General features: G+C 50.0%; 1 protein-coding gene across 3 annotated transcripts; it reads right to left on the bottom strand.

The window, feature by feature from the left end:
- USP49 (ubiquitin specific peptidase 49) lies at positions 1 to 24,834 on the bottom strand. 3 transcript variants are annotated; one of them, XM_066204016.1, is made up of 9 exons: positions 24,773 to 24,834; positions 23,641 to 23,755; positions 11,808 to 11,868; positions 8,775 to 8,909; positions 6,531 to 7,920; positions 4,788 to 4,992; positions 2,928 to 3,036; positions 1,332 to 1,537; positions 1 to 609 (listed from the first exon to the last, which is right to left on the bottom strand). In XM_066204016.1, exons 5-9 carry the CDS (start codon positions 7,890 to 7,892, stop codon positions 443 to 445), a joined length of 2,049 nt encoding a protein of 682 aa, XP_066060113.1. In that variant the 5' UTR covers positions 7,893 to 7,920; positions 8,775 to 8,909; positions 11,808 to 11,868; positions 23,641 to 23,755; positions 24,773 to 24,834; the 3' UTR covers positions 1 to 442. The 3 variants fall into 3 exon arrangements, with proteins under 3 accessions (XP_066060113.1, XP_066060114.1, XP_066060115.1); XM_066204017.1 differs by lacking the exon at positions 11,808 to 11,868; XM_066204018.1 differs by lacking the exons at positions 11,808 to 11,868; positions 23,641 to 23,755; positions 24,773 to 24,834 and adding an exon at positions 20,994 to 21,068.
- Between the last annotated feature and the right edge of the window lie 1,617 nt (positions 24,835 to 26,451).

The following is a 26,451-nucleotide window of genomic DNA, read 5'->3' as shown; positions in this document are numbered from 1 at the left end:
TCCTGGTGACCCCATTCCTGCTGATCCCATCCCTGCCCTGATCCCATTCCTGGTGATCCCATCCCTGCCCTGATCCCAACTCCTGGTGACCCCATTCCTGCTGATCCCATCCCTGCCCTGATCCCATTCCTGGTGATCCCATCCCTGCCCTGATCCCAACTCCTGGTGACCCCATTCCTGCTGATCCCATCCCTGCCCTGATCCCATTCCTGGTGATCCCATCCCTGCCCCGATCCCATTCCTGGTGATCCCATCCCTGCCCTGATCCTACTCCTGTTCTGATCCCATTCCTGCTGATCCCATCCCTGCCCTGATCCCATCCCTGCCCCGATCCCATCCCTGCAGTTTTCCCCACAAAGAAGGGGAAGATGAACGCCGAAAGTTCCCCCAAAAGAAGCTGGGAGTGTTTTCCCCTCCTGGCCATGTCAGTCTCGTGTCCTTGTCACTGGTTTTGGGTGGCAAAAACCTGAGTTTGGAGTTGTTTTTCTGGGATTCCTGCTCTGTCCTGCAGCGTCCTCTGAGTGTAGAAGAGGATGTAGGCCTGGGTCTTGCACACCTCCTCCACGCTACATACATTCAGTTTGGAGTCATTGCAGTGCACCCAAAAACCTGGGAAAAAGGGAAAAAAATCCTCTAAGCTGAGGCAGGATCCCTTTGGAATTTGGAAGTGCTCACAGGAAACATCCACAGGAGAAAACACAACTCCTGCCTTTTCCTCTAACCTGGAAAATGGTTTCATTTGTTATTTTTTATAATATAATTTTTTTTTTTTGGCGCTTTAGAAATATCAAATCTTCGTTTCACCAAGCCCCAAAAGCTCAATTAGGCAGCCGAAAAAACTCCCTGGGGCCAGGCAGTTTGTGCAGGCAGGAAGGCAGAGCCCGTCCCGATCCAGCTGCCGGGATCTCCCAGCCCCCTGCGGATGTTGCTCATGAATGGTTCCTGTTTTTTTTTTTTTTCCCCAGCCTCAAAACACTTTCTGTTCATCTCCTCAATCCTGAGGAATTCAATCCTGAGCAAAGGCAGCTGCAGCAGCTCCTCAGAGCCTGGCAGAACGAAGACTTCACACTGTTCCCAGGAAAACAAACAAACAACAAAACCCCGAAATAAATCGCAAAACCCCCAAAATAAATCACAAAAAAAATTAAAAAAAAAAAAATAGGAATAAAGGGGTGGTGGGGGAAACAAACTACTAAAGGGCAAGGAGTGGATCCCAACGAACTGGAATCCTGGGGAAGGGAAAACCCACGGGATCCCGAGGCGGGGGAGAGGGTTTTCTGGGATTTTGGGGTTTTGGGATTTTGGGGTTTGCCCGGCCCCAGCACACGCACCTCCCTCCGTGTTGTAGCAGTAGGCTGTGTAGTGTCCTGAGCCAAAGCCCTTCCCGTGGTGCATCACCACGGCCGAGAGGTCATAGACAAAGGTGTCTGTGGGGAGGGAGGGCACGGAGTCCCTGCAGCAGTAAGGTTCCATGTCCAGCACCTGCTCAAAGAGGACGTGGACCCCGATCTTCTCGCGGTGATTGCGCTCAGACCACCTGCAAACACAAACCCCGCGCTCAGGGCTGCTCAGGGCCTGGGGGGGGAATTGCTCAGAGACGGCAAATCATGGGGATTCACCCCCAAAATCTCCTGCGGGCATCGGGGGATTGGCCCCAAATCCCCTGCAGACACCTGGGGATTCACCCCAAATTCCTGCACGATTCACCCCCAAATCCCTGCAGACACCTGGGATTCACCCCAAATCCCTGCAGAAATCCAGGGATTCACCCCAAATCCCCAGCAGATGATTCACCCAAAATCTCCTGCAGATACCTGGGGATTCACCCCAAAATGCTCTGCAGATATCCAGGGATTCACCCCAAATCCCTGCAGACACCTGGGGATTAACTCCAAATCCCCCAACAGATGATTCACCCCAAATCCCCTGCAGACACCTGGGGATTCACCCCAAATTCCTGCACATGATTCACCCCCAAATCCCTGCAGACACCTGGGATTCACCCCAAATCCCTGCAGACATCTGGGGATCGACCCCAAAATCCCTGCAGACGATTCGCCCCCAAATCCCTGCAGAAATCCAGGGATTCACCCCAAATCCCCAGCAGATGATTCACCCAAAATCTCCTGCAGACACCTGGGGATTCACCCCAAATCCCTGCAAATACCTGGGGATTCACCCCAAAATGCTCTGCAGATATCCAGGGATTCACCCCAAATCCCCTGCAGACACCCCTCACACACACAGAGCTCCTGCTGCTGCTTCTGGGGTTGATTATGGTGGGGTCTGCCCTTGCCATTAATAATTCTTATGTTAGGTGGGGTCTCCCTTTGCCATTAATAATTTTTATTTTAGCTGGAGCCTCCTCCTACCATTGATAATTTTTTTTAGATGGGGTCTTCCTTTGCCATTAATAATTTTTATATTAGGTGGAGTCTCCCTTGACATTAATAATTTTTGTTTTAGGTGGGGTCTCCCCCACCACTGATATTTTTTTTTTTTATTTTAGCTGGGGTATTTTTGAGCCAGATTTCTCCTCTGACCACCTTTAAAATCCTCAAATCTTCACACCCACCCCAACCACTTTCAAAACTTGTCCCAATATCTGGAGCTCTTTCTGCTTTCTATTCAACAACTAAAGAGCCAACACTGGCCTTGAATTCCCTCCTTCTCCCGCCTTCACCAAATCTTTCATCAGCTACCGACTTCTCCTTCCAGGCTACCTGCAAACTTGAGTAAACCCCAAAGAAATTCAGGATTGATATGCACAAAATATCCAACTGTGGCAGAAACCCCCCTGCAAAGGGGCAGCACTCACAAACCTGACGGCTCAGGAGTCACACAGCTGCTTTCAGCAAGATTTGAGGGAAGCAAAGGCCAAATTTTGGCCATTTTCCCCCCAAAAATCAGGGCCCCCAGTGCCTCACCTGAAGCGTTTAAGGTGCAGCCGGAGGACCTGAGGTAGTCTGTAGATCAGCAACTGCTTCTTGGCTTCACTCAGAACGAGAGGTTTGGGAGAAGATTTTCGCCGTTTGCCTGCCAGAAAAACACATCCCAAAACCCGCCCCCCCCCAAGGCAAAGATTGTCAGGACCCAAAATTCCCCCAAATTAGAGAATTAATTCCCCAAAAGAGAAAAAACCAGCACAGGGTGAACTGTTTGTGGTTTTTGGATGGAATAAACATTCCCGAATTCCTCCAGAACTTCTGTGGGATCCAAACTCTCCCTTCTCCTCATCCCAACAAACATTTGTCACCTCTGAGCTGTTCCTGCTGGGGAAAAAGAAAAAAACCACACCAGGAGTACTGAGGCAAAGATATCCTGGGCTGCAGCAGTTCCAGCAGGTGAATCCCAGCTCACAAATATTCCGTGTTTTATCCACAAATATTCTGTATTTTATTCACAAATATTCCATACTTTATTCACGATTTTTTTGTATTTTATCCACGAATTTTCTGTATTTTATCCACGAATTTTCTGTATTTTATCCACGAATTTTCTGAATTTTATCCACGAATTTTCTGAATTTTATTCTCGAATTTTCTGTATTTTATCCACGAATTTTCTGTATTTTATCCACGACTTTTCTGAATTTTATCCACGAATTTTCTGAATTTTATCCACGAATTTTCTGTATTTTATCCACGAATTTTCTGAATTTTATCCACGAATTTTCTGAATTTTATTCTCGAATTTTCTGTATTTTATCCACGAATTTTCTGTATTTTATCCACGAATTTTCTGAATTTTATCCACGAATTTTCTGAATTTTATTCCCTCTGCTGCTCTGAGCTTCTCACAGAAGCTCAAGAGCATGAAAAAAATAAATGCTCCCAGCAACAGTAAAGCTGGAGAAGAGGAAGAATTCCTCCCAGGGAATTCCTCTTCCCAGGAAAGGCTGGAGCAGAAGGGGACAGGTGGCTGTCAGGGCTCTCAATTAGGACTGTGGCTGTTAATTGGATTTGCACCCTTCTCCTGCAGCAGCTCTGACAGCAGAGCCCCGACTGCTCCTGGGGCCTTTTCCAGCTGGAAAATGCTTCCTGAGCCATTCAAAATTCCTTAAAAGCCATTCAGAACTCCTCAAAAGTAATTTAGAATTCCTTAAAAGCCATTTAAGAATTCCTCAGCGATTCAGAATTCCTTAAAAGCCATCCAGGATTCCTTAAAAGCCACTTAAGAACTCCTCAGCCATTCAGAATTCTGGAAAAGCCTTTTGGAATTCCTTGAAAGTCATTTAAAATCCCTGAGCCATGTAAAAGCCCAAAAATGACATGGCAGAGACAAAAAATGGCACATCAGAGGCAAACAGTGGCCTGTGAGAGCCCAAAAACGACATGTCAGTCACCAAAAATGGCATGCCAGTGCCAAAAAACTACGTTTCAGAGCCCCAAAATGACATGCCGGAGCCCAAAAATTATGTCAGTGCCAAAAAATGCCACTTCAGAGCCCAAAAATGCCATTTCAGAGCCCAAAAACTGGCACATCAGAGCCCAACTGGAGCACAAAGGAGCCAAAGCCACCATGAGGAGGAGCAGGCAGGACAAGGAACTCCTCCCAGCCCTGCAGGAGGAGCCCCTGGCAGGGGACAGTGCCCAAAAATGACATGTCAGAGCCCAGAAATGACATTTCAGAACCCCAAAAATGACACAACACAGCCAAAACCTGACACATCAGAGCCCAGTGAAGCCAAAGGCACCATGGGGAGGAGCAGGCAGGACCAGGAGCTCTCCCAGCCCTGCAGGACGGGTCCCTGGCAGGGGACAGTGGCAGGGGACAGTGGCACTCACTGTTGCACTGGTCACAGGCGTAGATCCTCCCCTCCAGGGCTTCTGTCTCGGTGAATTTGGCCAACATCTCGGTGAGCAAGCACTCGGCCTGGGCCACGGGCAGCAGCCCCTTCTCCAGGGAGTGGTAACGCTCCGGGAATTCCAGAGACAGGTCCCAGAAGGGCTCCACAGTGTTGGATTTGTAGTTGCACGTCCTGCAGGTGACCTGGCAGGGGACACACGGGGACACCCAGCTGGGTTTGGGACCCTTTGAACCCCTCAGGGGGATCCCCAGGGCCTTACTCTGGGAGAATGGACCACGGAGTCACAGAATTCACAGGCTGGAAGAGATCTCCAAGATCATGGAGTCCAACCCAGCCCTGACACCTCAACTAAACCCTGGCACCCAGCGCCACATCCAGGCTTTGTTTAAACACATCCAGGGATGGTGACTCCAACACCTCCCCGGGCAGAGCATTCCAGTGCTTTATCACTCTTTCTGTAAATTTTTTTTTTTCTGATATCCAACCTGTATTTCCCCTGGTGCAGCCTGAGGCTGCGTCCTCTCATTCTGACAGTTGCTGCCTGGAGAAAGAGACCGACCCCAGCTGAGCACAGCCACCCTTCAGGGGGTTGTGGAGAGTGATCAGGTCACCCCAGAGTCTCCTTTTCTCCAGGATAAACAACCCCAGCTCTGTTCCTCACAGGGTTTGTGCTCCCAGCCCCTCACCAGCCTCATGGCCTCCTCTGGATGCGCTCAAGTGTCTCAATGTCCATCCTAAACTGGACACTGCACTCAATGTCCATCCTAAATTGGACACTGCACTCAATGTCCATCCTAAATTGGACACAGCACTCAATGTCCATCCTAAATTGGACACTGCACTCAATGTCCATCCTAAATTGGACACAGCACTCAATGTCCATCCTAAACAGGACACAGCACTCAATGTCCTTCCTGAACCGAGGGGCCGGAAGTGGACGCTTAAGCTGAAAGAAAAGACTTCCCCCACGGTGCCTTGCAGCACTGTGTGACCCACCCCAGTTTTGCTCTCCCCAGATGTCCCCGATTCTCGTGGTTTCTCCTTTCCCTGTTTCCCTGCTGGTTGTGGTATCCCTGGTGGCCTGCCCTGTGTCCCCTACTTTGTACCACCCTCAGACCTTTGGTCCCTACTTAAACCTGTGCACACTTTTGATCTTGGTATTTTGTCCCTGACTTCCTCTGGTGTGTTGGAATAAACCTGAAATTTATTTCATTGCTGGAATTTATCATACTGTGAGGAATGAAACATTTCCAGCAAGGAACAGCACAGGAAAAGGGGTCAGACAGCACCACAGGCACTTCCACCTCCTACAGGAACCTTTGTCAAGCATGTTGGGTGTCTCTTCTGCTGGCAAAAAAAAAAATTGTCACAAAGAGCTTGTCCAGAGGTGCCTCAGCATGTTCTTCCCAAGCACAGAAACAACACCAGAAAGGGGCAAAAAAAAAAAAAAAGGCAAAGGTCCCTTAAAGCCGCATTCCAGCCCTAAAACCAGGGGCTCAGGACTTCTGTGCCTGTGCAGGTTTCATCCAGAAGTGGCTCAGCTGAAGTGAATTTGTGCTAAATGTGACAAGGATGGAAATGGCGGCACCTCCACGGGAACTCAAGAGATTTTTTTTTTTCCTCAGGAACTGTGAATTCCTAAGCCACTCCTAAATGGGATCCTCAACATGCAGAGCCTTTGCTCCTCAGAGCTGACCCCTGTGGAAAAGCAATTCCATACCTGACTGAGCAACTGCCCGTGGAAAATGGTGTTGACCACCTTGAGGACCTGCTTGGTGAGCTTCCTCTGCGAGAAGGGGATGAGGATCCTGCGCTTGGTGCCCTCGGACTCGAGCTCCTGCTGGACCTTGTCCAGGAGCTCGCAGAGGAACTCCTGAGCGTCCTGCTGGTCGTAGCCGCGGAACGCCGGGATCAGGCTCCACACGGAGTGCAGCATGGCAAAGGGGGACACCAGGGCCCACTTGCCGGACCACATCACCCTGAACAGGGTGTGCAGCTCGTGGCACAGGGAGATGTGCTTGGAGCTGGGCTCCTTGGGCTGGATCAGCTCCAAGCTCCTGCTGATGGAGGAGCCCCCGTTGAGGCCGGCCGGAGAGCTCTGCGTGCCCGACGATCCCACCTTGTCCGGCTTCCCCGGCTCCTCTGCAGCAGCCCCGCTGGCCAGCCTGCCAATCCTGGCCCTCCCGTTCACAGTTTTAGCTAAAAGTTCCTCCGTTTCACAGAGATCAAGAGTCAAGAAACATTCCCGGAACTTCTGGAGGTGGCTGAGCACCTGCAGGATGGAGTTCATGTAACAGGTGTTGCCCAGGTTCCTCAGCCCCGTCACCCCGGGCGTCATCAGCGGCTGGCGCCGGATGGAGTAGAACTGCCTCAATCTGCTGCTCTGCACCTGCCTTGAGGTAGGGGAAGCCGTGGTGGCCACCTCCCTGAATTTCCTCGGGATCAAGCTCTCCCTGTGCACGTGGGACAGCAGCCTGGCGCTTTTCCTCGGCGGGGTGTTGGCCAGCTCCTCCAGGAGCTGCCTCTTCATCTCCTGCCGCCGCCGCCGCGCCGCCTCCTTCTTCTTCTCCAGCTCCTCCATCTGCTTTTTCTCCTTCAGCTTCAGCTGCCCCCGGGAGCTCCTGTGGAACCAGGTGCGCAGAGCCCTCGCCAGCAGGGCCTGGCGCCGGTGCCACAGGGCCACCAGCATCTGGGACTGGCCCTGGGGGCTCCTCCTCCTCCAGGCGTCCTGCGGCAGCGCCGTGGAGCGCAGCGTCCTCCCGCCGCTCTGCCCCTTGATGGCCGACAGCGAGCTCCTCAGCAGCCGCAGGTCGCCCTCGGGGTTGTCGTTGAGGACGTAGTCCTGGCACAGGTAGCAGAAGACGTAGAGCTCGTGCACCTCCATGGCCAAGGGGTGCCGGGTCTCCTGGAAGTGCCTCAGGGCGTGCTCCTCGATGTAGCGGCCGCAGGCCACGTGCGAGCACTTGAGGCAGGCCCAGAGCGACTCGGTGGTGTGGCAGTCCACGCACTGCCACTTCTGGGGGTTCAGGATCGAGTGGTCCTGGGCGAGTCGTAGCCGCCCCACATGTTTGCATCTATCCATGTCTCACAGGAGGCGTCGCTGCTCCGACCTTGGGGCACAAAAACACAAGGAGAAGGATTTTAGAGCTGTGGCACGCATTTGAAATCTTGCAGGGTCACTGGAAGGGTTGGGATCATCTAATTGGACTCATTGTGCTGCACGGGACACCACAAATTCCTCCCGTTTGTATCTACCCATGTCTCACAGGAAGTGTCGCTGCTCTGACCTGATGAGGCAAAGAACCAGGTGGAAGAATGCAAGGAAAAGGATTTTAGAGCCGCAATGTGGATTTGAAATGTCATTGTAGGGTTATGGGATGTCCTGACCGGAAGGCGGCCAAAAGGATCAGCAAATCTGACTCCTGGCCCTGCACAGGACTTCCCAAATTCCCCACATTTGCATCTATCCGTGTCTCACAGGAAGTGTCACTGCTCCCACCATGGGAGGCAAAAAAACCCACAAGGATTTTAGAGCAGTGACACGCATTTGAAATCTCGTTGCAGGGTCATTGGAAGAGGGCCTGACTGGAAGGGTTAGGATCTTCAAATGGGACTCGTGGCCCTGCACAGGACACCCCAATTCCCCACATTTGCCTCTTAATCTTCCAATAACAGCCCAAGTGTGCTCCCTCTCAATTCACTCCTGTTCACACCTCTGGGGGCCTGAGGCAGTGAGGTGTCCTCGATCCTCAGGCCTGGAGAGGAATTGTTGTGTCTGACCACAACGGGGAACCAGCAGCTCACAGCGTGTGCGGAGCTCAGAGTAAAGAATTCCAGGATTACAAACGTATGAAAACCAGAGAAGCTGAAATCCCAAGGGATCAGTTTGATCATCCCAGTGAACTGTGGATGTGTTTTTGCAGCCACTCTGAGGGCAGGGAGGAGGTGAGAGCAGGTTACTCACGGAGTGCAGCTCACACGTCCTCTCCTCCGCCACGCCGCGTCCCGGGCCCGCAGCAGCCCCATCTTCCCACAGATCCCAGAATTAAAAGGGAATTTAATTACTGGGAAGTCCTCACTGCCAGGCAGCTTCAAAGCCCTGCAGAGAGAGAGAGAGAGAGAGAGAGGGAAAATATCCTGGTGATGCACAGAAACCAACCCAGGAACGCTGGCAAAGGAGCATCGTTAACCCCTGAGCGCAGAACTCATTTATTCCAGAAATAAATCTCTGGAATTACCCACAGGATCCCGAATTCTCACACACAAAATTCCAGTCTCTCCTTTCTTCTTTTTTAGGCTGTAAAAAAATCTGCTGATCACATGGAGCCTTCTTCACGGCGAGGCTTTTTGTGGTGGATGACCCAACATATGGCAGAGGGGGAAAACATGGGAGTCCAAAAAAGAAAAAAAAAAAAAAACCCAAAACAACAAACCCAGGAGGAAAAACGTGCCCCTCCTGTGATCACTCCTTGGATTTTTGGCTGCTTCCATCCCTTGGTGAGAGACAGGAGGAGGAGAAGGGGGAAAGATGAAAAAAAGAAAAGAAAAGCCGTGCTGAGTTAAATTTCATTTTTCGAACAATAAAAAGGAAGCGGCGAGGAGCTGGCAGGTGTGAAGTGCAACAAAATAAGAAGAACCACAGAGGAGAGAAAAATGGGGAAAAAACCAGAGGTAGAAGAGACTGGAAAACCAGATCTGACTGAAGTTGGTTACACGGGGACCTGGCACACAGAGCACGTGGTCAAAACATCATTTTATGAGGTGCAAAGTTGAACACTTTAACGCTCTGAGGCAGGGATTGAGCCCTCACCTGCACGGGTGGGCAGGGAGCTGGCCAGGTGAAGGAAATGCATTTCCAGCGGCCCCAAATGACCCAAAATTCGCTTTAATCACCACCTTGATCAGCGCTATTGCTGCTGAGGATGGAAATCTCTTAGAGAAAAATCAAAACTCTTCGGTTCTTTCTCCTGGGCTCCACTGAAAGCTCAACTGGCCACTTCAGCACCTAAAGAACCGTTGAGGTTTTTATTTAAACCAGCCCAGAAATTCCCACATTTCCCTTGGGCTGGGCTCCTTCCCTCCCAAATCCCAGGGCCTGGAAAGGATTTTGGAAATCCTCACCTAAACAAAGGATTGATTTGGTCTCTTTTTTTTTCCCCCAAAGTTGGAAAAATCCCTTCCCCACCTTTCTGCCTCCATGAGCTTTTTTTTTTTTTTTTCCTCCTTTTTCCTCTTAATTTTCCTCCTCAGGTGTGGATATAAAAACCATGGAATTTTTCTTTGGAATCCTGTCTGGCCCGGCTTGAGAGCAAGTGGCAGAAATTCCAGCTCGCAGGAGGTGCAGACACTGTGGCAACATTGACAGCCTTCATTTACATAAAAGAATACTAATTATGTTGTATCATCAACATCTGTGATTCTGCTCACTGCCATATGCGACAGTGTGGGGGATTTAACCCTTCAGCCTCCCCAGCACACCACATTTGTGCTTTGGAACAAAAAACTGGCCTGAAAGACTCGGGGTTTTTTTAAGGATTCATCAAACAGCTGGTGGCTCGCGGGCTCTGTGAAGTCTCAGCACACAAAATTTTTTAAAAACCACTGAATTTCTCCTCAATTCCCAAGGAGGAAAAGCTGCTGGGTTCACCAGGCTCCCAGGAAATCGCTCCCACAGCAGATCCAGGGAATTACAAAAAAAAAAAACCCAACAAAACAAACCAACCAAGAGTGTTTGACAATGCAGGAGATAAATCAGCAGCCTTTTGTCAACTGCTCTGGCTCCTCCTGTGCTGGGCCAGGAGATTTCCTGCTTGGAAAAGGGAAGAGATTCCCAACACCTCAGCCGGCTGACAAAGCAGCTCTGGTACGTCCAAACTCAGGAATTCTCAGCACAAAAAGCACCTTTGATGCTGCGTTTGAGATCCCCCCACAGCTGGTTCTCTTTAAGTACCCACGGATAATTCTACAAATCCAAGCCGCAATTCCGAGTGCATCTGGAAGTTAGGAAGGAATTGTGCTTCTTTAACTTGAATGAGAGGATTTTCCTCGAAAGTGAAGCTTCTCCACCCACCAGAGCTCTTCCTCACATGCAGGATTTCTCCTGCTGACTCATATTTTTGACTCTTTCCATGAAAAAAGAAAAAAAAAAAAGGATTGGAATCAACTCTCACATGTTCCAAAGGCAGCTGGAGCAGCTGCCCTGCACCAGAGAGTGAAATAAATCCCTGGAAAGGCTGGCACAGGACTAAGGAGAGAAGTTTTCCTCACTTTTCCAAACGTACACAAACCTTTTGCCACAATCCTCCCCCCCGGAACCAGAGAGCAGCAGCTCCCGGTGGGAATTGCAGGGCTGGGATTAAAGGAGAGCAGGATTTGTGAGTCACACAAACAAACAGAGGCACGAGGTGAGGGGAAAACCGAACCTGGCAGAGATCACAGGGCTGCAGCTGCCTCAGAGATCCCGAACTGCTGCCCTGGATGGGACGAGCCATGAGCAGCACCAGGAGGGAAGGATGGGGAATGAACACCTTGGGTTGAAAAGCTCTGGAAAGAAACACTCAGAGCTCCCTCTGCTCTTTGTAATTATCAGCTTTAACTCTTGGGTTTGGAGGTTTTTCATTTTTTTTTTTCCATAAAAGCTGATTTTAAGGAATCTCTATAAAATCTTCCTTTTCTCACCTACTTAGATCTTTTCCAGAGAAGGGGAAAAGGGAAGGGGAAAAGGGAAGGGGAAAAGGGAAGGGGAAAAGGGAAGGGGAAAAGGGAAGGGGAAAAGGAGGGAGAAGGGAAAAGGAGGGAGAAGGGAAAAGGAGGGAGAAGGGATCACTTGGCTCCTCTGCATGGAGGTGGGGAAGGAAAAGAGGGAGAAGGAATTCACTCGGAGCGCTGCAATCCACTAAAGATGAGTAAAACCAAACTAAAATAACAGGGAGTAAAGGCAAAACAGGGGTATTAGTCCAGCTAATAACATTTTAGAGGCTGTTTGAAAACGTCTCACCTTGTAAATCACTTAAACACCGGGGCAAACCCCAATTCCTTGCCTTGCACGGCTCAGAGTGCTGGAAAAAAAAACAACAACAAAACAAAACTCCCGGTGAGATCCTCTAACAGCTCCCAGAACCAAACAGGGCAGGAACGATTGGGCTGCTGCCCCTGAAAGAAACCACCCGAGCTCATTCTGCTCCTTTGTGCCATTGTTGCACATTTGGAACCTGATTAAAGCCATCTGCAGGCATCTGGTGACAGCAGCTACTTTCTTTTTCTAAATAAATCTGCAAGAAGCCCCCTAAAAAAACCCCAAAACAACCAAAACCCAGTCCAGGGGCCAAGAGAGGTGTTGGGTGTTCGACCCTGGGATGACGCCGCTTTTGTTTGTCCAAAAGGTGATTCCAGAATAAATAAAGAGAGCACAAAGTCCCGGGAAGCATCTGCCAGGACAGGTGGGAAGCTCAGATTGAAGGATTTTTTTTTTTTTTTCCCCACTCATTCCTTCACCCCTCTCCTGGGAACGGCAGAAGTCAAGCACAGAACCTTTGGGAATTGGTGCCGTATTAAATAAAGCACATTTTGTTCTTTTTTTTTTTTTTTGCAGAACTGTAGGAGAAAAAGAAAACCTTTGGACATTCTTGGTTTCCATCAAAACTACATGAGGAGTGGACAGAATTTGGTGGAATCGTAGTGACAGGACAAAGGGGGTGGCTTAAAATGAAAGAGAGAAGGTTTAGGTTGGATATTGGGATGAAATTCTTCCCTGGGAGAGGCTGGGATGGAATTCCCAGAGGAGCTGTGGCTGCCCCTGGATCCTTGGGAGTGTCCAAGGCCAGGCTGGGATAGGGGAAGGCGTCCCTGCCCTGGGTGAGCTGGAAGATCCCTCCCCCAAACCATTCTGTGGAACAGGTTTAAAAATCCTGGATGCAAAAGCCAAGCACTTCCCACCCTAACAAACCACTTCTTATTTATGTGGAGCTCTCCAATTTCTGCTGCAAACGCTCCAAAATGGAAATCTGGGGGATATCAGAGAGATCTCCAAGAATTCCAGAAAATAAAAAAAAAAGAACTTCCTTGCCCTGATTGTTTTCACCTCCCTGTTTGTGAGGCACCAATTATGGAACCAGATGTGCAAATGCAAACTTGTAATCTGAGCTGCCCACAAAACGGGGAATAAAAATCCTGCTCCAACATCCCAGCTCTTGCAGGAGCTGCCCCAGGAGGCAAAATCCTTTGTTTTCTGGAATTCCACGATCACTGAGGTTGGAAAAACTTCCAGGATCGTCAAGTTGTGCCTGATCTCCACCCGGCCCTAGTGGGTCACAATCCTTGGACACCTCCAGGGATGGGGACTCCAAACCTCCCCTTCCAGGGAGAAATCCCTCCTGAACTCTTCCTTGCTTCCCAAAGACACCAGAAATGACAAAATTTTAAGGAAAAAAAAGCCTCATGTAATTGATATTCTGTTAAAAAACAGGAATTGCTGTTGCAGGGAAGGAGTGGCACCACCACGCCCTCTAACCCCCTGTCCTCAGAGACCCTCGTGCTCCAGAATTACTCACTCAGAACATGGAAAATACCCAGGAAAAGAGGCAGGAATCTCATTTTCCTGCTCTTCCTCCAAAAGTCCAGCAGCATTTCTTCCCTCTACTCCTCTCCTTCAAACCCTGCTGGGCTCAGACTTGCAAATCCCATCCCCGACGAGCAACAGTGGCCGGAGAGAGTTTTCCAGAAAGATTTTTTTCCAATTATTCTGGAGCTCTTTTCCTGAAAACCCTCAGGTTTTCTATCCCAAAACTGCAGCTTTCCCCCTCTCCAGGCTGACACAACAGCCAGCTGGGTTTATTAACAAGGAAAAACTGGAAAATTAACAAGGGGGGGGAAAAAAAAAAAAAGGAGGGAGACAAATCCTCCACCTGGATCTCACCAAATCCTGGGAATTCCCAACTTTCCCATGCCAGGAGGGAGGTCAGGACCCTGCAGGAGCCATGGAGGAATCAATTCCTGCTGGATTCAGCTCTGCCCACAAGGGAGCTTGAGGAAAATGGGATTTTCCTGCCAAATTCCCCAGCCAAGTTCAGGTTTATGAAGTCTCCTCCCAGTTAATTCCAACTCTGGAAGCGTTAAACACTTCCTGAAAACTCCCAAAATCCACAATAGGCTCGAAGCTGGAATTGTCAGGAATCAGTTTTCAAAGAAATATTGAAAAAACCCCCAACCAAACTCCCCCCAAAAAAGAGTCAAAAACCCTACAGGATTCAGATTAGGAAAATCCTATTCCCTGCATTTGCAGCATTCCTGGTGGGAATTCGGATTCCTGCAGGATTTGGTTGTCTGGATCCTGTCAGGAAGCTGAAGTTGGCAGATTTTGGCCCAGCTTTGACTTTAAAGCACAACAAATATAAAAATAAAGCACTTTCAGGTCCAACCTTCACATCAACCAAACTGCTCCAGATAAATGAAGGTCTCAGGGAATGTAGTCCCAGGGATGAAAAACCTTTTCTCCTTAAAACTCTGGAATTCTGAGCACTTTAGAAACAGCTTTAAGACCTTCAAGGCTGCTTTAAATTCAACCTGGGGCTCTGTGTAAACTGGAATGTGCTGTTACCTCACCTAGAGTGAAAAGGGAATTAAATATCCCCACTCCACAAGGCTGGAGTGGATAAAATAACCCAATCCTGCCTCACTTTGTGCTGCTCCTGGGGAAGCGGTGGAGCTGCACTACCCCAAAACCTCCCGCTGGCTTCTCCTGGCGAATTCCAAGGAGCCAGAGAAGGCACCAAAACTCCTTCTGGGTCGGTTGGGAGAGAAATTGATGACTCCACCAAAAGCCTCTTCCAGGAGCAGGAATTCCAGCTCCACACAAAGGGCTGCACATGTGTCTTCTATTCACATTCCTTCCCGAGGAAGGTCCCTGGGAATGGGGCAGGGTTTGGAAATAACCATGGAAAAGGCAAAGAGGAGGTGAAATCCTTCAGCCCACAGAGGGATGAGCAGTTGTGTGAAGGCACTGCCACCTGAGTTTAGAAGTTTTTAAATTCTAAAGTCTTTTAAAGATGGAATTTGAGTATTTTTCTTGAGCCAAGCTCAGTTTCTCACTGGAGAGATGAAGAAAAGTGACTAAAACCTCAATAGCTGCATTTTTAATTTTTACCTCTTGACTTCAGCTTTAAAACTCCTTTTCCAGGTGAAATATTCTCTGTACATTCCTTAAGAGTCACCGAAAACAAACAAACAAGATCCACATCCTTCAGATCCCTGAAAATGTGGGAATTCCTGTTTAATGACCCTGGATGCTAAACAGCATCGTTAAAATGTTATTTGTGTCGTAGTTCACAGCTTTCCAGAAATTCATTTCTCTGTTTATTCCAGCACATAAAATCCCTTCTCCCCTTTCTTTCCATCCAGGTTTTATTTTTGGGATGGCTTTTGGAAGGGTCAAGAAGCTGGGAGACAGGAGCTGAACACAGATCTGGGCATTGAAACAATTCGCAGCGTTCCTGAGCAACTCCAGCGCTCCTGGACCAGCCCAAAGTGAAGGAATTCCCAGCAATTCCCTGCTGGAATTCCCAGCAATTCCCTGCCGGAATTCACTGCAATCCCCTCCTGGAACTCTCAGCAATTCCCTGCTGGAATTCACTGCACTCCCTTGCTGGAATTCTCAGCAATCTCCTGCCGGAATTCACTGCAATTCCCTGCCGGAATTCCCTGCAATCCTCTGCTGGAATTCCCTGCAATTCCCTGCCGGAATTCCCTGCAATCCTCTGCTGGAATTCCCAGCAATCCCCTGCTGGAATTTCCAGCAATCCTCTGCCTCTTCCATCTGGAGAAGCCTGAAGCAATTCCAGCCAAACCACACCACTGGAACCATCAGCCTGGAGCAGGAAAAAGAACAATTAGAACAGGCTGAGAGCTGATTCTGACTGATAAAAAAGTTCTAATTTCACTTTATAACCAGCTTGGCACGACCCAGGAATTCCCAAAGAATTCTGTGTCCACGGGGGGACAACAGCAGAGGGTGAGGATGTTCCATATCCTGAAGTTTTCCCTCCTGGAACAGTTAGAGCAGGCAGGAGAGGAACTTGAAGGGCACAAAATCAGCAGCGCCGACTCCAAATCTGTTGGGAAATTCACTTTTTTTTTGTGCCCCCCCATCCCCAAACTGTCAGGATTCCCACCAAACCTCTCACATTTCCCACTGCCCAGGGATCTGTGCCTGCGGAATAATGAACCAGGGACAGGTGAAAGCAAATCATCCCAAGGTGACAAAGCAGGAGCAGAGCCTTCCCTCAGATTCCCACTTTCCCTGCCTTATCATTCCTTTAAATCCCAGCCAGCCACACAAATCCCTGCGTTTTCCAGCCTGCTGGAAGCATTTGTGCTTTTCCCCAGGCTCCTGAACCATCATGATCCCGCTCAGCACATCCCATTTATCACCGACTGTCAGGAAAACGACACATCCAGAGTTGAGGTCCACAGCAACAGTTCACGGATTCTGGATTAAAAATACCCAACAACCAGCCTCTCCGCAGGGAAAATCCTACTCCAACCCCATCCAGCTTCCCGCTAACAACAAAATCCATCACCATTCTGGACTTGGATCACCTTAAAGGTGATCCCAGTTTGAACGATTCTACGGCAAAGGCAAAGCCGGTCACGTTCTGGAGCACCTGCAGCATTCCCAAACCTGATTCATTCCACCTCAAAAAAGAAAAGGGAATTTGAACGGAACGAACCCCGAAGCACAGGGATGAGGGGAAGTTCGGCAGCACCTCTGGCTGCCGCGGGAGGGATGGGCGGAATGGCAGCCCCCGGCAGGATTCTCTTTGTGACACACACACACAAAGGGGGATCACGGCGGGGAGGGAACACTCGCCCGCTTGCGGGGAGCCCTCGGCTGCTCTTTTCGGAACAGAACTCAGCCCCGTGCTGGGGAAACCTGGGGCAGGATTGGGCAGGAATCCATCCCGGGAGAGGAGCAGGGGGTCACAGCCATCACAGAGGGAATAAAGGCTGATGTTCTCCCCAGCCAGGAGGAACAGAGCATTAAAGAGGATAACACACAATTCCACAGGCCGGCCGAGGAGCCTCCGATGGGTTCAGCATCCCCAGACAAAAATACCGCCGGGTTTTGCCAAGCCCTCTCCGTCATTTGTTTCACCTTCTTCGCTCCCCAATCAATTATTTGGGTTTTTTTTTTTAAAAAAACCCAAACGGGTGAGGCAGAACAGCAGAAATTTATTTCTCTGAACGTTTTTTCTCTGGGTTTTACAGCAGCAGGAAATTTCCTGCGGGTTTTAGATTGGTAAAAACGAGTAAATCGCAGCAGTTCATCCAATTTATCCAAGCACGGCGAGGATTTTGGTGTTTGATTTGTCTGCCCAGCAAAGCCCAAGGTGCTCCATGGGATTTCTGTGCAGGATCCATGAGAATTCCCACATTCCCCCTATGGAGAGGGCTGCTGTGTGCCCAGCTCTGGAAACAGACAATTTCTGAGCCCTGCACTCGGACCCTGGGGCTCCACCAAGGGCTTCTGTGTTTTCTTGCCAACAGAGAATTAAGGGATTTACACACTGACACATCCTCTTCCCCTTGCTCAGCTGCTGGGCCTGGCTTGTGCTGGGAAAAGCCAATCCCTGCTCTTCCTCAGCGTCCAAAACAGGGATCTAAAGTGGCAGAAATAAAACTAAAATTCGTGTTTTCAAGCCCAGCCTCGTGCCTCTATTTTGTTTTTGGCACAAAAGGAAGAATTTCACTTGTCCAAATCCACCTTGCCCTGCCATCTCCTGACGGAATTATTCCTGATTTGCATATTAGGAATCCTTTTTTTTAAAATTATTTTTCCCCTGAGCTAGAGGATGTGAGTTGTGCCTTTGTCCTGCCCACCGGCCGAGGTCGGAAGCAGGACCCCGATTTGTGAACTCTCAGGTTGTTAATCTTCCCTAAGAACCGCAGATCAAGCCAGGCCCCGCTCCGCAGCATCTGTTATTTTAATAAATTATCCTCCTAAGAGGTTAAAGTTCATCCCCTTCAATTTGTCCTGAGATGGAACAACAACACGACAAGGAGAGTAAAAGAGGGAGAGGTGGATTCGGGTTTGATGCCATGAGAAGCTGTTCCCAAACCCCTCCAATTTTAGGATGAACAGGATATTTCCTCCCTTATTCTGACTCATTCCCACATTACCCAAACCAGCAGCTCCAACCCACTTGGGAAGTGCAGGAAAAGAGCAGAACAAATTCCAAAGGAGGTTTTTTTTTCCCCCCTTCTTTGAAAGCCACTTGCTGTTTCTCCGCTCTCCATCACAAATATTTTGTTTCCTCCAAATAAACTCTGGCGAGCAGGATCCTCAGCCCTGCTCTGAATTCAGGTGAATTAACTATTCTTAGTTAAACAGATTTGCTTCTAGTCTTAGTCTGATGACAGATTAACTCCTGACTGGTCGGATTACGGATTTACCTCTGGAACTAAATCACTTTTGAGTCTGAGTTACAGCTATTAGTTCTTTCTAGCTCAGCTGAACAGCTTTTAGTGCCTCCTTTGTGTTTTTGAAAGAATGATTAAACATCATTAAATCCGAGCTCAGGGCTCTTTCTCACAACTCCAGGGAATAAACAGCTGATTTCAGAGTTTTTTGGGTTTTTTTTAAGAATAGCAGAGTTTTACATGGATTTTTCTTTTTTTTTCAGCATAATTAATGCCATTCTAAACCTAGAATGTTTGCCCTTAAAATTAAAATTATTGTGCTTGTGTGGTTTTAAAGGACATAACCCCCACTTCGTTCTCCTCACAGACCAACCTCCTCTTCCCACATGATATTGCCTTTTTTTTTTTTTTTCTCCAGATGCAGAGGACACAAAAAAATTCACAGAATCATAGAATATCCCGAGCTGGAGAAGACCCACAAAAATCACAGAAGTCCAAATCCTGACTTCTATCCAGCAGCCAGCAGACATTTCAACAGGGATCGCCCTTAAATAAATATGAAATATTCCAAATATGACACCAGCAATGCCCCCGCCACCAGAAGAAGCCACCAAGAGGAATTTTAAGAACAAAAATAACCCCGCCTGTAAGGGCCATGGGAGGTCACTGGATGCTGAAATCCAGGATTGAGACCCCCTCACCCCAAACCAAAAGGTTTTTAAATAACACAGCCCGAATTTCAGTTAATTCATCTTAAAGCAGTCCTTTGAGCCAGCCACAACGTCTGAATTATTCAATTCCTCGCTGTTAACGACTTGAAAAGCCCCAATACATCCAAAAACCAGACTGTGCTGTTCAGTTCTACCAACACACACAAATATATACCCAGATCTACTAAAATACATCCTGGATTTGTGTAACTCAATCCTTACACCCCTGAACGCAGAGAAATCCCCACGGTGACTACGAATGCAAACAAAATTAATCAATAAACCCCACGAACTCCTCATTCCACCAGTGACATCTCAGGAGGAGAAGGGGAGGTCTCCACACCCAATTTTATTTGCTGAAGTTCAGCAGATGAAGAAATGTGTTGGTTTTGGAGGACCCCAATACCGAACTGATCAATAAAAACATAATAATTATAATAGAGATGGGAGTCAGCCAAAATAACATTTTCTTCATTCACACAGCACTTGTTATTTAACCTGCAGCACGAGGTGCAGCTCTAAACCAGCTGGAATTCCTGGGTAAAGTCAAGCCCAGCACCAGGCAGGAGCTGGAATTGTGCCAGCACGTCCAAAGAGAAGATTTACGAGAGAGTGGAGTGACAGGGCGAGGAGGGATGGATTTAAACTGTCAGGGAACGGGTTTAGGTTGGGCAACAGGGAAAAATTCTTCCCTGTGAAGGTGGGGAGACCTTGGCACAGGGAGCTGTGGCTGCCCCTGGATCCCTGGAAGTGTCCAAGGCCAGGTTGGAGCAGCCTGGGATGGTGAAAGGTGTCCTTGCCCACGGGCAGGGGTGACACTGGGGGAGCTTTAGGGTCCCTCCCAACCCCAAACCATTCTGGGATTTAATACCAAAAAAAAAAAAAAAATCACAAAATACAAAAAAAAAAAAAAAAAAAAAAAAAAGTTCCCAGTTTTGTCAGGAATTACTGGAATGGAGTCAGGCTCACAGACACCGATCCCTGCCAGGGAAAAAAAAAAAGGGGGAGAAAAAAAAGGGGGAGAAAGGGAAAGAAAAAAGGAAAAAGGTCCCCAAGGCAGCCCCGAATTCTCCCCTCAGGACACTTTCAGGATTCCCAGCTAAAAAGCCATTTCACTTCCCCACCTCACCCTGCCCAGCTCCTTCCACACCGCTTCTATTTCAACCCCAAACCCTCCGATTGTTCTTGCGAGGCTTTTCACAGCCTGGGAGAGGGGCAGAATGCAATTAAAGAGGGGCAGAATGCAATTAACAGGACTGGATTTCAGTATTTCTTCACGGAACCTAAAGCCGCCCACCGAAAGCGAGTGGGAAAACGCGGTCCGCAGGCAGCGCTGCTCCGTGCAGGGGCTGGAATTGCCTTTTCCCAGGGAACGAGGGATGGGAATAAGGGATGGGAGCTCAGCCGATGCCCCACGGAACGTCTCAATGCCGGCCCACAGCTGTGCCCCATAACTCCTGGCCGGATCTTCCACGGTTGGCCCAAAAAGGGCAGAAATGCACTAAAAGCTTTGCCGCAGCAAATGGGTCTTTTGAAAAGAAAATAGGGGGAAAAAACAGTTGGTTTTTTTTCAGTATACACGGTGAGAGGTTGAAAGTTTTTGTGGTTTAAAGCACACCCCCCAAAAAAATGATTATTTCCTTTGAAATCCAAATTATTTAGCGATTCCAGCCTGCTGGGGAGGGGGGGATTCCCGTGCCTGAGGATGTGCTTTTTTTTCCTTCGGCCTTTCAGTCAGCGAACTGCCCCAAAACCCGCCGCAAAAACGCCTCCTCAGTCAGAATCTTTCTTTAAAAACAGTCCGTTTGTTACGGCTGACACGCTGGGAGACACATTTCGGAGGGACTTGGAGCTGTCACATCGCTGGATTCCAGCTCTCCGTCTCCATTTGGAAAAAAGATGAATTACAGAGCCAAGCAGAGAGACGAGAGGAAAAGTGCAAAAAAGCGCCGTGGGGAGGAACGAGAAAAGCTCCAGGTTTTCAGATATTTTTTTACTTCCTCAGCAAAGGCAGGCTTCTCGGCGAATTACGGCGTAATTAGCTAATTAGAGGAACTCACCTCGCCGGTGCTCTTTTCAAAAATCTCAAGGTGTGTCCCCAGATTTGGCGTTTTCTGAGGGGTTTCGGCTGATTTGTCAGCGGCTGGAGGTGTAAAAGCTCACGTGCTCCTCATTATCGTCTCGCAAGCTAAAAGCTCATTAACAACAATTAGGGGGAAAAAAATATATAAACTTTGCAGCTTTGTGTTGTTTCCTGCCTGCTACAGATGCTCCTCAATGCTGTGGGGAAAAAGGGATTTTTATTTTTTTCTTTCACACCCAGCAGAACAGTGGGTTTTAATCTGAATTTTCCTCAGCGTGCCAGGATATCGATTACAGCAAATAAATAATCAGCTTTAGCTCACCTCAAATTCCATCCCAAAGCCAGTGGCAAAGGGCAGAATCTCACCTCCAGCTCTCCCTTTTAATCTGTTTTGTTTCCATGGGGTGCTCTGGCTGCTCTGTGCTGGAATTCCTCCTGGCTCCTGAGCCACAAAAGCCTCACCTGGAGCTAAAAACCTCCTAAAACCCCGAAGTGATGAGCATTTGTGGGCACGCAGGGAAAACATCGACCAACAAGCTCAGCTCCGAATGGGATTTTTAAATAATTTCTGTTCAACAGTTTGGATCTGCTCAGCACCCTTAGGAGCAAAGGCTCATTAAGGGCTTCACACTAATGAGGATCCTCATTTCACTGGAATTCAAGGGGGGCTTTTTTCTGGACAAGAGCTCGGGGTGAAGGGGTTTGGGGAAAGGTGAAGGGGTTTTGGGAAAAGGTGAAGGATTTATGAGTATCAGGCTGCTGAGATAAAAACATCTCCCAAGGTTTCATTCCCCACAGGAGGAAAAGAACCCAAATCCAGGAACAAACCCGACCCCTGATGAAATATTCCAGCTGAAAACCACGAAGGTTGTTTAAACAAAGTGAGAAAAACTTCTCATTCTCACCAGAGAGAAATCCTGCAGGAAATAAAGGACTGGAGGGGGGGATCTTTGGAACAACCCCCATCTTCCCATTCCTCCTGACCACAACCACTGCTCCCACTTACAGGCAAAGTTGTCAGACAACTCATTTATTATTTCCCTGTTTATTTATAACAATTTTAAACCGAACCCCTCAGTTTTGTTTTGCCTCAGAGCTGGGGTCAGCTTCAGAAAACCCTTCACACTTCCCCAAAGCGGAAAACACTCAGGAAGGAATCCACACACGCACACACACGCACACACCAGCAGCTGAATTTTGTAGTATTTTCTAGAATTTCGTAATAGTTTGAAGCATTTCCATTTGTTAACTGTTCTAAATCAATCCATTAACATCTTCTGAGGGCTGAGAAAACACTAAATTCCACTTTACGAGTCCCAGCAGAAACCCTGTGACATTTCAGTATAAAAACAGTGAACGAAGGGGGGGAAAAAAAGGCCAAGAAAAACAGGATCTAAAGGACATTTTCAGTCCTTTATCCTGAATAAACCACTTTTGGTGCTGAGAAAGTGCTTCTTGTCCTGTGTTTGGAGGTGCTGAGACAACACAGGCCTGTTTAAAAATAATAATTAACAAGTGAGTGTGTTTTAGCACTCACAACCTGCAGCGTGTGATGTGGGCAGAGCTGCAGCAGCCACGAGAAAGCCTCTGGAACAAGAGAAAAAAGACACCCAGAACCTGAATGTGCCTTTTTCTGTCCCCACTGAGCAATTGTCACCATTCCCTTCCCAGCCCCAGCACAGGAGGCTGATCCCCAATTTCTCCATCCTCACGAGCCTCAGACCACACTGAGGCGGAATTGCAGCAAGAGATTCCTCCCTAACAATCCCTTGGACACACAGCAGCCAAACAATCCCCCACTTTGGGCTTTTTGGCTCTTTTCTAGCCCCTATAACCCGTTGCATGTGTGACTATTGTCCGAGCTCTGCTCCTGAACAAGCAAAACTCTCTCGTAACAAACCCAAACTTGCACAAAAAAACCCCTCAGAATTACTCCACGCTGGGGAAAAAACAAAATCTGCCAACTTCAAAACGCCCTTTTCCACTTGGAGTCAGCTCGTATTCATTGGGAGAATGATCAGGGGAGGAATAAATGCACATTTATGGTTTGCTGAAAGCTCGGAGACATCAAATGCTGCTCACACTTGGCACGTCACTCCCAAATATTTGCACCAAGCCCGTTCGCAGGGCAATTAAAAACACCAAATAAAACTCCAAACGCTTTTGCTGCCTTCTCCTTTTTGGGTTTTTCAACATCCCCCAACCTCTCTGACCCCGGATAAACCACAGGAGCTCCCCTGAGTGCAGCAGCCCAAGGCAGAGCAGCCAAATTTCAGTGAAAATTCCACACGGGGCAGCTCCCAACACTTTACAGCAACGCTCATTTAATCCAAGTTTAATCCACACGGAGTTTTTAAATTCACAGTTCCACCAGTTTGTCCCTGCTCATCCTCCAGCTCTTTTCCCCATATCCTCATTCCCACATCCCAGCCACGTTTCCTCGGCTCCAGCAGCAGCTCAGCTCTCACCTCTCCCTTCCCCAACACCTTGTTTTTCCTTCCAGCTCCCCAAAAATCACCCCTTTTAACCCGCTGGTTTCTGCCTTCCTTCCTCACAAGAACCACAAGCTACTCCAGGAAAAAAAATTCCCGCAGAAATCCATCAGTTTTCCCTGGAATCACCACCTCTTTCCCCGGATTCCACCAGCATCTCCCCCGAGGCAGCGGAGCGTGGAAAGGAGCAGATTTTCGCATCGTTTCACACCAGACGAGCCCAGCCACTCCGGGCATCTCTCCCTGACTAAAAAAAAAAAAAAAAAAAACTACAGCAAAGAACTCCCGCAAAAGTCAAGACAACTTCCCGCTCTCCCAGCTCCAGTATTTCGGGATAACGGGATGCTTTCGCCCAAGCTGCTCGACCTGGAGCTGTTTTGACACAAGGGATCAGAGGCTCGTTCCCCACGTAAAGCGATTATCGGGCGCTTTTACCTAAAATTAGCCGCTTTTCCAGAGCTGGGTTCCCGTTTGTAAGGGCTGGGTTATCCCTGATCCCTGATTCCCGTGGATCCCGGAGCCCTCGTGGCAGGGGGGGGGGGACCCTCTTGGAGGTTTAAAAAGAGGGATTTTGGAGCCTGGAGCTGACCCCGAGCCCTCCCCGGATCAAGTTCAGCTCTTTCCCCCCTTTTTTTTGAGAACACAAACGCACGGCTTGTTTTGTTTTGTTTTGTTTTCCCTAAATAAACACCAACCCGCCCCGATTTTCCCCGTTTTCGTGCCCTATCCCCGCTCCACCACGGAGGTTTAAGGGGAGGTTTTTTTTTTTTTTTTTTCCCCAGGGATTTTTTTACCCCTTTCCCAGCAAAGCCACGACCCCAAGCACGCCCTCACGGTCCCGGGAAGGAGAGGAGTGAGGGATTTTAGGAAGGGGGTCTTGGGGAGGATAAAAGGGGGGAGGGTCTGGGGAGGTGGGAGTGGATCCCGAGGATGAGGGTGGGGGGAACGGGGAGAGGGGAAGGATGTTCCCTCAACAAAGGGAAAGTTGCGGAGCCGCCGAGCCCGGCGCGGGGGTCCCGCCCGCACACAAAGGCGGCGACCCCCGTGATGGCGGGGGGGGGGGTACCGGGGTCCGCCTCAGCCGAACAACCGCACCGCGGAAAGGGGGGGCTCCCTTTGAGGGGGGGGCACCAAAGACCCCTCCTCTCCTCCTCCTCCTCCTCAGCGCCCATATCCCCCCACCCCTCCGTCCCTCCCTGTCCTCAGGAGGGGTCGCGTCCCGTGTGTCCCCCCCCCCCTTCGCCCCCCCGTCCCCTTTATTTACCGCCATCACCAGCACGCGCGAGCTGTCACCCAGCGCGAGACGCCCCGGCCGGCCACGCCCCCTCCCCGCCCATTGGCCGCCGCGCCCCGCCCCGCCTTCCCATTGGCCGGGGCGCGCGTCGCTCAGCGCCAACACCCGCCTCCCTCCCCGCCGCTTACGCCGGTTGCGCGGCGCGGCGCACAGGCCGAGCCCGCGGGGATTTACGCTGTCGGCGTAGCGTGCGCAGCCCGCTGGCGTAGCGTACGCCGAGGCGGCCGCAGCGGCGCCGGGCCGTACGGAGTCTGCGCGGCCGGCAGGGGGCGCTGTTCAATGGGCGCCGGGGGGGGCGGGCCGCCGCGGGTTCGAGTCCCGCCCCCGCCCGTGACGTACCGGGCTTTGTGAATCGCGGGGCCGAAGTTCGGTCGAGGCACGGCGGGGTAAATAAGGGTGTCTCGGAGACAAAGAGGCTCTTAAAGGGGCGGCGCGGGGGCCCCCCGGGGGGTGGCGTGGGGTGGGAGGTACCCCAGGGGGACGCTGAGGTGATGGCGGTGCTGAGGTGATGGCGGGGGCGCAGCCCATGGGGGAGTCCCGGAGCTGATGGGGGGCACAAGGGGGAGGCTGTGAGGGCTTTGGTGATGGAAACCTTGAGATGGAGATGCTGAGGCGATGAGGGGGCACCCCAGCGGGGCCCTGAGGTGAGGGGGGGGGGTCCCCAGGCTCTTCTGAGGTGATGAACACCCTGAGGGGACTGGGGGGACACCTTAAAGGATCCCTGAGGTGATGAGGGGGCCAAGGGGGGAGCTATGGGAGACCCTGAGGTGATGAGGGGGTACCCCAAACAGTCCCTGAGGTGATGGAGGGGGCTGTGGGGGATCTGAGGTGACGGAGACCCCCAGGTGATGAGGGGACACCCCAAAGGGTCTCTGAGGTGATGAGGGGACACCCCAAAGGGTCCCTGAGGTGGTGAGGGGACACCCCAAAGGGTCTCTGAGGTGATGAGGGGACACCCCAAAGGGTCCCTGAGGTGGTGAGGGGACATCCCAAAGGGTCTCTGAGGTGGTGAGGGGACACCCCAAAGGGTCCCTGAGGTGGTGAGGGGACATCCCAAAGGGTCTCTGAGGTGGTGAGGGGACACCCCAAAGGGTCCCTGAGGTGGTGAGGGGACATCCCAAAGGGTCTCTGAGGTGGTGAGGGGACACCCCAAAGGGTCCCTGAGGTGGTGAGGGGACACCCCAAAGGGTCCCTGAGGTGGTGAGGGGACACCCCAAAGGGTCCCTGAGGTGGTGAGGGGACACCCCAAAGGGTCCCTGAGATGATGGGAAGGGTCCAAGGGGGCTGTGGGGACCATGAGGTGATGGAGAACTTGAGGTGGGGGCTCTGGGCTAACGGGGGTCAGACCCCACATGGCCCCTGAGGTGACAGGGACGCTGAGGGGATGGTGGCCAGGTTTTCTGACCCTGTACCTGCACGGAAATCCGCACTGGCACAGCTGCAACGAGCCTGCAACGTCTAAGAATTAAAACTGGAGAGTAACGATCCTCACTCTCTTTGTGACAATAAAAAAGTGCCACGGCACAAGAACAGAACAAAAGCCCCAAAAACCCCCTGGGGTGGCAGCAAGGCTTGGGACCGGCTCTGCCACTGAAGCACTCTGATAACATCACCTGTATCAAAAAATAAATATAAATTATAAACCATGC

Source organism: Chamaea fasciata, unplaced genomic scaffold (assembly GCF_029207755.1).
Source record: "Chamaea fasciata isolate MVZ Bird 193981 ecotype frontalis unplaced genomic scaffold, bChaFas1.0.hap1 SCAF_25, whole genome shotgun sequence".
Lineage (NCBI taxonomy): Eukaryota > Metazoa > Chordata > Aves > Passeriformes > Sylviidae > Chamaea > Chamaea fasciata.
Note: the sequence above shows the minus strand (reverse complement) of the source record. Positions and strands in the feature narration are given on the sequence as shown.

Bases quoted from the DNA above. Each gene is read 5' to 3' on its own strand.
- USP49 (XM_066204016.1), bottom strand. From the start codon at position 7,892: ATGGATAGATGCAAACATGTGGGGCGGCTACGACTCGCCCAGGACCAC. The intron at 3,037-4,787 runs GTGAGTGCCACT...TTTTTCTGGCAG, and splicing joins CGCCTGTGACCAGTGCAACA to GCAAACGGCGAAAATCTTCT. The intron at 1,538-2,927 runs GTGAGGCACTGG...TTGTGTTTGCAG, and splicing joins CTGCACCTTAAACGCTTCAG to GTGGTCTGAGCGCAATCACC.